The sequence below is a fragment of the Acomys russatus genome, chromosome 17 (assembly GCF_903995435.1).
Source record: "Acomys russatus chromosome 17, mAcoRus1.1, whole genome shotgun sequence".
NCBI classification, from domain to species: domain Eukaryota; kingdom Metazoa; phylum Chordata; class Mammalia; order Rodentia; family Muridae; genus Acomys; species Acomys russatus.
In genome coordinates, this window is record NC_067153.1 from 42,669,440 (window position 1) to 42,678,694 (window position 9,255).

At 56.2% G+C, this 9,255-nt stretch overlaps 1 protein-coding gene across 1 annotated transcript; it reads right to left on the reverse strand.

Moving 5' to 3' along the window:
* Positions 1-2,241: 2,241 nt before the first annotated feature.
* Cbx6 (chromobox 6) lies at positions 2,242-8,311 on the reverse strand. The gene is made up of 5 exons (XM_051160001.1): positions 8,141-8,311; positions 7,918-7,961; positions 7,704-7,769; positions 7,514-7,580; positions 2,242-3,376 (listed from the first exon to the last, which is right to left on the reverse strand). The coding sequence occupies exons 1-5, from the start codon at positions 8,207-8,209 to the stop codon at positions 2,390-2,392; spliced, it is 1,233 nt and encodes a 410-aa protein (XP_051015958.1). The 5' UTR covers positions 8,210-8,311; the 3' UTR covers positions 2,242-2,389.
* Between the last annotated feature and the right edge of the window lie 944 nt (positions 8,312-9,255).

Here is a 9,255-nt window from a genome sequence, read left to right on the forward strand (position 1 = left end):
AACCAGGAGAGGGACGAAGGATTCCACTCACTGGCCATCCCACGACTTCCCTGCGTCCATGCACCGTGAGGCCTTGTGCGTGAGTCCGGAGGCATGCACGGAGGGGGCTCCTAAGCCTGCATCCCTTTCCCAACCAGGGTGCCTGTGGAGCTGCTGGGAACCACATGACCCAACAAGCTGGTGAAAAGTAAGAGCACAGGCGTGACAGGCCTTCCTGGGGGAAAGCACCAGCACTGGGTCCAGTCCCCGGGAAGCCCAACAACTGCTACCTGCCTGTCCCCGGAGCTGCCTGCTAGTTCCTACATCAGCAAAGATGGCTTACCCTACCCGCTGGCCTTCTCTGTGGTGCCTCCTACTCCAGGGGACCCACCAGCTAGCTCAGGCCTCCACTTCACCCTAACATTGCCACCTCACCTGTGCAATTGCTGCCTGACTACGTTTTTTTTAAATATCTTTCTCCCCCCACCTTACACTCTTAGGAATCCCACAATTTTTTTCTCTACTTTTTTCTTTCTTTCTTTTTTTTTTTCACTTTTTAAATTTTTTTCTTTTTTTTTTTTCCCCTTTTTTTGCAAAACTAACTCTTTCACTTTCCTGTCATAAAATCACCTCTGAAAACACAACTTCTTTACAAAAAAAGGTCACAAATGACACAGACTCTCAGGAAAACACATTTCTATGGTCTCTGCAAACACCTGTAACTGGCACCCAGGTGGTGGCTCACCTGGGGAGGGGGGAGGGGGAAATCACCTCTGGGGACAGAGGCGAAATACCAGCCCTTATTTGGGGGAAAAGCCAATTGGCACTTGGACGGTATGGGAGCTGACACAGGACAAGGTGGGGCCTGAACTGTGGCCCCCTCAAACCCTGTGAGAGCCCCTGTTTTATACCCTGGGGGGAGGAGGGCTGGGGCTGGGCTGCAGGCCCTGGCAGGGCTATGGGAGGGAAGAGCGTCTCCCCTAAGACCAGAATACTTGTCCTCAGATCCCACGGCTCTCCCTCTTCCCGTGCTTCTAAGCAAGGTTCCGAGGGCTGTGTACACCGGAAGCCAGCTCAGGCTGCACACAGGGACATGCCACTCGACACTCAAGTGAACCCCAGGCCGTGCAAGGGAAGACCGGTGGAGCCCCTAAGTGCTGCCTGGGGACAGACACCTCCCACCTCTGTGGTCTCTCCCCTCTGGCCTGCCTACTCTCCTGGTACCTGGCCTGAATCTGGGGCTTTGGTCTCTGCCATTGGCATGGATACCTTGGTTCCCTAGCAGCAGAGGACAACAGAAGATGCCCAAGGCACCCGAAGTCTTCCCACAGGCTAGACTGTTAGGAAGCCTCAGCAGTTAAAAGCAAGCCGGAGGAGTGGGAGAGACCGAAGACGCCTGGCAAGTCTAGGCCTTCTCTTTCCTCCACGTACAACTGCAACAAGACGCTGCAGCCAGGCTCTCCCTCTCTCACAGTCGCTACCATGCCACATCTGCGGTGAAGGTCTGACTTTCAAGCTGACCATCCCAGGAAGGGGCTGAGGGCTCCATGTCCCCCAGCAACCTGGGATTGGAGAGGCCTGGCTAAGGCAAAGGAGGCCACGCCTTCAGCAACCCTGCTCTGAGGAACCGCAAAGGGTGTTGCAGGGGAGACTGAGGCCCTGCACCCAACACACACATGGATCCACACAAGAACAAGCCAAGGGGCAAACACACATGCACAGCCAGAAGTTTCCACAGCAGGTTCTTGCAGCACCTTTGGTAGAAAACGGAAGGGGCTTTGAGAAGCCCAGGGGCTGCTGCAGGGTGCTATGTCTGCCAGCCCATCCACCTTCAAAGGGGGTTTTGGATGGAGACAGGGTGTGGGGGGGCACAAGATGCGCGTGGGCCTGGTCCAGATGTAGGCAAGCAAGGAAGGGGACCTCTGGCCCAGACAATGCTACCCTCAATGGCGTCAAGGGAGGGGCCCATTTTGGCCTCATCCTTCATTCAGTGCCAGGTGGTACTAAGAGACTGTGCCCATCCTAGGCAGGATCTCCTGGGGTCCCACAGCTGCCAAGATAGCACCGAGACCAGACGCTGCACAAAGAGCAAGAAGCAAGCTAGGAGAGGCAGGGTGGGATGTGAATAGGTGAACCCCAAGTTCTGGGGGGTTCCCAAGAAACCACCTCACGGGCTCCACCTGCACAGTCAGGGACAGTGCCAAGGACACCAGGGAACATTTCTTCCTTCCTGTGTCCTACCAGGGCCCTAACCAAGTCCAGGACTACCAGCCCCATCCCTGGGTCAACACTGAGCCATTTGAGGCAAGCAAAGCACAGGCAGACGGGTCTGAGGGCAGGGATGGGGTGGGAGCACAAGTATGACTCCAGGAAGGAGGCCCCCCAAAGCCTCCCTCCTTGGGGAAGCCCCTCACTTGCTTGGCCCAGTGCCGCCGCCACCCCCTGTAGCACCTGCCACCCCAGCAGCCACCTTCTCGAAATCCTCAGGACTGCAGAATTCCTTGATGGTCACGGTCAGGAGGTTGCTGGTGACATCTGTGACGACTACATTGGAGCACGGTGACATCTCGGGGCGCCAGTCCCCAGCCTCAGGCTCGGTGGAACAGGCACCTGTGGGCTCCAGTGCCTGGCCCGCAGCAGCAGTGACATCAGGAGGCACGCGCTGGCCGGTGGCGGCCACCTCAGGAGGGATGGACAGATCTAGCACCTCTGGCTCTCGCCAGTTGGGAGCAGATCTGCTCATGGTCTCGGGGAGTAGCTTGGGGGGTGCATCGTCTGGGTCGGAGGACTGCAGTGTGGGTGAGGGGCAGCCGGAAGAGCTGGAGCTGTGTGCATCATAGGAGGCAGCTGCTGGGGTGTCCAGGAGCAGCCCAGACCCCGAGGAGGCCACATCCGCTTTGCCCGCGGTAGAGGGCGCCAGAGGGGCGGGAGGGGGCTTGTAGAGCGCAAAAGTGCCAAACTTCATGTGGCGGATCTGGGTGCGGAGCATGCTCTCGCTGAACTTCTTGCTCTTCCCAATGACCCGGTTCCGCGAGGGGACTTTGGGGCGAGCAAGCGCCCCGGTGCCCTGCGCAGTGCTGCCACCTCCCGGGCCCTTGTCAATCACCTTCAGGTTCAGGATGATGCGGTTCCGCTTGGGCTCCCGAGGCTTCACCTTGCGGTTGATGATACGCACCGTCTCAGAAAAGGGAGAGATGGGCGGGCGCAGGCCAGGGCTACCCCCTTGTGGGTCTGGACGTGGCAGGGGGCGGCGGGACATGCGGTGGCAGCGGCGGATGTCTTTCTTGAGCCGGTGGACCGCGGCGCTGGAGTGCAGCTTGGGTGAGGAGGCGCTGGCGCTCGGCTTGACAGAGAAATGCATATCACTGATGCGGAGGGCCTCCGCCTGAGCCCGGGCCTGTGGGCAAAGGGGCATGAGTGGAACCTCAAGCGTTCCTGAGGCCCCTGGACACCCCTGTTCCAGTTAGCCCTGAGATCCATCAGCATACGTTCAGGACAATACCCGGAACAATCCGTGACTTTATGCCCTTCAGACAGAAAAAGTAAAGGCCTGGGAAGCGCAGCTTAGATACAATGCTTGCTTAGCATGCTGGGGGCTCCAGGCACCAAATAAGACTGGCATGGTGGGGCTAGCCTGGGCTACATAACACTCTTCTCTTTAAAAAAAAAAAAAAATTAAATCCATTCCAGAAAGACGATGGTGTAACTTGTCTACAAGGGCCAGGTAATTCTCCCCACCTCCACCCCCTTTTCTCTATGTAGCCCTGGCTGTCCTAGACTTGCTTTGTAGACCTTGAATTCAGAGATACACCAGCCTCTGCCTGCCAGGCTGGGCCAGGTAATTCTCAACGCTTGGTCTTTTTACTACCACTAAGTGTGGTGGTGATGGGGCGGCATGGGGGTTTCTTCGCAGGCCACTCTTGCTGACTCAGCAACAATGACAGGGACCCTGTGAGGGACCCCAGCCAAGCAGAGAACTCTCCTAGGGCCTGATTCTTGGTGACAGAGAATAGATCCTCTCTGCCCCATCCACCCTGACCATAGACGACCATCACTTCTGCAAATGCCCTAGCCCCAGCCCTGCTCTGCACTCACACCAGCGGATCCCAAAGCCTATACCCAGAAGGCAGTATGAGAATCCAGCTGGGTCTTCGGTGGGCACAAGACAACGGAGCAGAGAGACAAGTGTGATCTCTAAGGAGACCCAGGGCCCAACAGCAGCTCAGCTGCTACCTCAGGAGAACCCCAGCAGATGACTTAAAATGGAGAGGTGACAACAGGCACTGAATGAGTGCCAGCTGCCCGGGTCTACTCTGAATGACGCCTCCTGCAGGAGGACACCAGAGACCAGCCCCCACCTAGACATGGAGAACCCCAGCAGTTTCTGGAGCCAGGGTGGGACGTGGGCTAGGGACAGAGAGCCGTGCAGGCCGCACCCTGGTGCTGCCACGACAGCTGTGGCTGAGGACCGAGCAGGGAGGGAGACACAAAGGTCCTGAGTTTACCTGATAACTCCAGTTCCAGTGAGGAAAAGCACCGGGTCAGGCTGGGAGGCCTTAGGGGTGGAGAGTTGGGGTTCATTGCCATGATTAATCCTGTGTTGGGGGAGGGTGTCTCCACCTCCACTCCCCACACACTGGATGCTTAATCAGTACAAAGAGGAAGCCTGTACACCCTCTGAAGTCTAGACCGGACCGTGTGACCTTCCAGGGGTCCCCTGATGTCTTTACCAGGTAGCCTCGCGCCCTCTAGAGAGCTGCACACCTGAAGGCTCCCTGGCTATGTACCAAGGCTGGGGCCTCACTGACACTAGGTGGCAGCACAGAGGGCACAGCTAGCGCCCAGGGCCCCCTCTCCCCTTACACTCCTCCCAGGCACATCGCTGGGGGAGGATGTACCATTCACTTGGAATCTTGCCTCAACTCCCTGACCTCTAGTTTTTTAGGTTTTTTGTTTGTTTGTTTGTTTTAATGTGTTATGTATGACACAGGCCAGTAAGGGTTGTTGGATCATTTGGAGCTGGAGCTACAGGTGTTTGGTGGTCTGGCTCTCTGACAGCGCAGTATGCACGTACTCTTAGCTGCTGAGCCGTCTTGCTCGCCAGCCCCCACTGACTGACTAGGTCCTATGGAGCTCCAGTGGCGACAGATGGCCCCTGGAGTAGCAAGATGTGTGCAGATGGTAGACCCACGATGACAGCCTCCAAACCCCTCCTCTGTCCTGAGGGCAGGCCATGGTGCCCTCCTGTGATCAGCACTAAGAGTGCCTGCTAACCACACATCTGGAGGCAGCCAGCACTTGACAGGTGCCAGACCCCTGAGTAACCAGCTTTCCCTAAAGCATGCTTTCAAACTGTCTATAAGAAACATCTCTTATTTTGCAGTGTCTAAAGAGTATTACATAAAATACGATTCTTGGGCTGCAGAGACGGCTCAGAGGTTAAGAGCAATGGCTGCTCTTCCAGGGGACCCAGGTTCAGTTCCCAGTACCCACCTGACATAGCCCAACTGCCTGTAACTCCAATTCTGGGGATCCTCTTCTGGCCTCCATGGGCGCCAGGCACAAAACATGGTTCACATACACACGTGAAAACACTCACTTTTTAAAAAAATGTAATTCTCCCCAGGTTGAGCATTTTGACAGTAGGACCTGGGTCTGCTTAGTGAATTCTTAGTGAATTCACTGCACTTAGGTTTCGGAAGTATTACAACAACATCTAAACGCTGCTCTCTGTGATGGTGAAGGCTTTTTGTTTGTTTGTTTTCCAAGACAGGGTTGCTCTGTGTGACAGAACCCTGGCTGTTCTGGACTCACTTTGTAGACCAGGCTGGCCTCAAACTCACAGAGATCCACCTGCCTCTGACTCCCGAGCGCTGGGACTAAAGGTGTGCGCCACCATGCCCGGCTAGTGAAGTTATTAACCTGTTTTCTTTAACTGGGTGGGAAATGGGGATATGGCAGTAACCGTAAAAGGCCTCCCGGGACGCTGTGCATCGCCCTGGCCCCTGCACTGGCATCTCCCCATCCTGTTTCCTGTAGATGTCTTCAACTTCACTATTAGAACTATTCCCATATGTGAAAGGGAGGGTAGCACACTCAGCTCAACTGGGATGTTGAGAATATTATAGGAGGAGATGATGCGGGCGGAGGACTCAGCACTGCTGGGCTCTCAAACCACAACTTTTGAGAAAAAGGCATTTTGAGTATCGATAGTCAAGATTACAGCCATAGCCACTAGAGGGCGCTCCAGGGGCGCCGAGAAGCTGTCAACACAGCCCACCAGTCTTCCAGCTGCTCCGCCCACCACTCCTACCCGGCAAGCGTCAGGGTTAAGGTTGCTGCTGCGTTGTTATTCCCCAAAGATGCACAGCGACTAGGGGCGGGGAGTGGAATACAAAACTATAAAATTCCAGGACCAATATTCACACACACACACTTTTGCTTTTGATCTACCAAGATTAACCCTTTACGTCCAGTTCTCTGGCTGGAGGAGGGCAGGGGGAGAGGGGCGAGAGGGGACAAGAGTCTGTGAGACTGGTCCACCCCGCCCCCACTGAGCTTGGAGATCTTTGGACAAACTGCAGATTATGAGGTTCTGCATTTTACAGTCTCTTCTCCAAGGAGCCCTTCCTGTTTTTCTGGTGCCAAATTTGATGGGAAGACAACCTGGGGCATCCTTATCCTTTAAGGAAACTACAGTGGCTTGAGGCCACCTGCTGCCTTGCCTTAAGTGGACAACTGGAATCAGCTTGCTTTCCTCTTTCCGGTCTCTCTGTTTGTTCTTCCTCATAAAACCAAAACAAACTATCACCACCAAAAAACAAAACAAAACAACAACAACAAAAAACAAAACAAAACAAAACAAAAAGAATTCTAACTCTCCAAGATGGCTTCCTCGGAAGTTCTTTGCTCTGGTGGTGCCAAACAGGCTATGTTTCACCATGCCCCTCCTCATCTTCATTGGACGCTCCCTTCGTTTGGGGTAGACAGGCTCAGCACCCGAAAGCTAGTAGTCCGGTGTGGATGACCAAACTCAGGTTGAAGTACCTTAAGGTCATATTCAAGTTGGGCCCCCAAGTGCTAGGGGGAACACCCTAAGGTGGGCAGCTACAGGGCTTTTTGTTCCAGGTTAGCCCATACTAGCTTCAAGTCTAAATCCTAATACAGGCCAGTGTGTTCATGGCTGGAGGAGATGGCTGGAGGAGATGAAGGGGCTCGCTAGCAGAAAGAGCTTCCTGGTCACCTCCTCTCAGGAGGATGCCCCACCTGCTACACCCACCGGCTTCCCAGAGCCCAGTAGATTCCCCCACCCCAAGTTCCTGGTTTCGGTCCCTGATTACCCCGACTCCCAGGCCCCCTTTGGCTGGGCTGGCTGAGGCCTGTAGCCAGGGACTTGCCACCCCCTAGCCAGCTGGGGCCCCTCTGGAAAAGCCTGCCTGCATAGGCAGCGGCGGATCTGTCCCTCCCTTGCAGGTCCTGTGTTGCGCCCTGGCTGGGGGCCCGAGAGGGGGCTGTTGGGGCTGGGCCAGGTTACCTTTAGGAGGAAAGTTTTGGGTTTGGGTCCCCTCTTCTTGGGCCCATACAGCTCACGTTCCCTTTCCCTGCAGCCAAGAAACGGCAAAGATTAAAAAGAGTTCCCTTCCCGGGCCCCACTCCCCCGCCCAGACCGCCTTTCCCGCTTCCCTGCGCGGTGCCCCACCGCGTCGGCAGCTTCTTCAACTCACTTCTGTTCGAAGGCTGCGATGAGCCTCGAATCCAGAATGTTCTCCTCTGGCTCCCAAGTGCTGTACCTGCCGAGTCACGCGTGCAGAAAAGCAAAATGAAAACCCAAGGGGCAGAAGCACTCCGCGAGGGCACAAACACGCACCCCCTACCTAAGGCCCAGATGCCTTCTTGCCGCCTCCCGGGTCCCCACGCCACCAACCCCACGACACTCACTTGATCGCCCACCCCTTCCATTTCACCAGGTATTCGATGCGTCCCTGAAAAACAGAAAGAAAAAAAAATAGGGGGTGGGGGTGGGGAGGATGCAGGGACTCGAGGAGACGGCGGCGCGGGGGTGGCCGAGGGAGCCCGGCTAGCGGGAACCGCTGCGTCCCGAGGGCCCGCGGGCTCCGACACCACCGCGGGGGACACAGGACCGTTCTGGCCGAGGGCTCACCTTGCGGATCCGGCGTTTGATGATGGATTCGGCCGCGAAGACCCGCTCGCCCACTGCAGACAGCTCCATCTTGCTCAGCGGCACCCACAGCCCATAATACTCCCTGCTCCCGCGGCCGGTGCTGCACCGCTCGCGCACGCGCCCCAGCGCTCAGGCCCCCGGCGGGCGGGCGCTCGGCGGGGCGCGCGCTCGCGTTCCAGCTGCGGGCCGTCACGTGACGCTCCGGGCCTGAGCGCTGTTGCCAGGACCTCCCCCTCCCCCGGGGCGGTTGCTAGGGAAAATGAGAGCTCGCCGGGCGGGGGCGCGCGCTGGATCTTAAAGGGGCCTGTTCTCTCCGCCGCAGTCCTGGAGGGAAAACGATGGATGCTTGGCTAGTGCCAAGCTGGGTGAGGTGCAGTACAATCTTACGTTGTCCCCTTCATCCTGCAGGCCCAGGATCCCTGCCACCTCCTACCCTCTTTGTAATTCCCCACGACAGAATTGCCAGGCCCTCGACAGAGAGGTGCGATAAGCTCCGGAGTCTGCAGGAGCTGTACATCCTGCTGCCGACGTTTGCAAACAGTTAAATATGATACAGCAGAAATGCATTCGCTGCAGCTTTGCCAGGCCCTGTGGGGGTTTCTTTAATACATCACTCCATCCATTATTTATGTATTCGTGGGAGTGTGGTTTTGTAACGGGTTCAGATGAGTTAAAACAAAAAAAAACGCCACCGCAGAAAGGGGCGGGGGGGGGGGTTGTGGAAGCGGAGATGACCCAGGCCTGCGAGCAACACCTGCAAGTAGACCTTGGCGAAGACCCTGTATTTGTTAAGTGAAGAGTGAGAGGTATCGGAAGAGGACCGCCCGACACCTCAGATTGAGTCTGAGAAGAGCTTTCTTTGAGTCGCTCAGAAGAACTCGCCCTCATGGTCAAATCTGATTTTGGATTTTCAGGCCGCAGGCCACACAACACTGTTCTACAGCCCACAGCTGCAGGGATGATTCCGCCATCTGGAGCTGCCCCTCATGAATGTAGCCCGCCTCTCGAAACCCGCCAACGCTAAGCCTTCCATTCCGTTTGTTTTGAAATTATTTAATTGTATTTTCCATTAGGCCAAAGGTCTTGTTCTTTGC

What these genes read in the sequence shown, in the direction of transcription:
- Cbx6 (XM_051160001.1), bottom strand. Translation starts at nt 8,209, where the DNA reads ATGGAGCTGTCTGCAGTGGGCGAGCGGGTCTTCGCGGCCGAATCCATC. An exon ending in ATCGCAGCCTTCGAACAGAA is followed by an intron (nt 7,581 to 7,703) that starts GTGAGTTGAAGA and finishes TCTTGGCTGCAG; the next exon opens with GGAAAGGGAACGTGAGCTGT. An exon ending in CCAAAACTTTCCTCCTAAAG is followed by an intron (nt 3,377 to 7,513) that starts GTAACCTGGCCC and finishes CTTTGCCCACAG; the next exon opens with GCCCGGGCTCAGGCGGAGGC.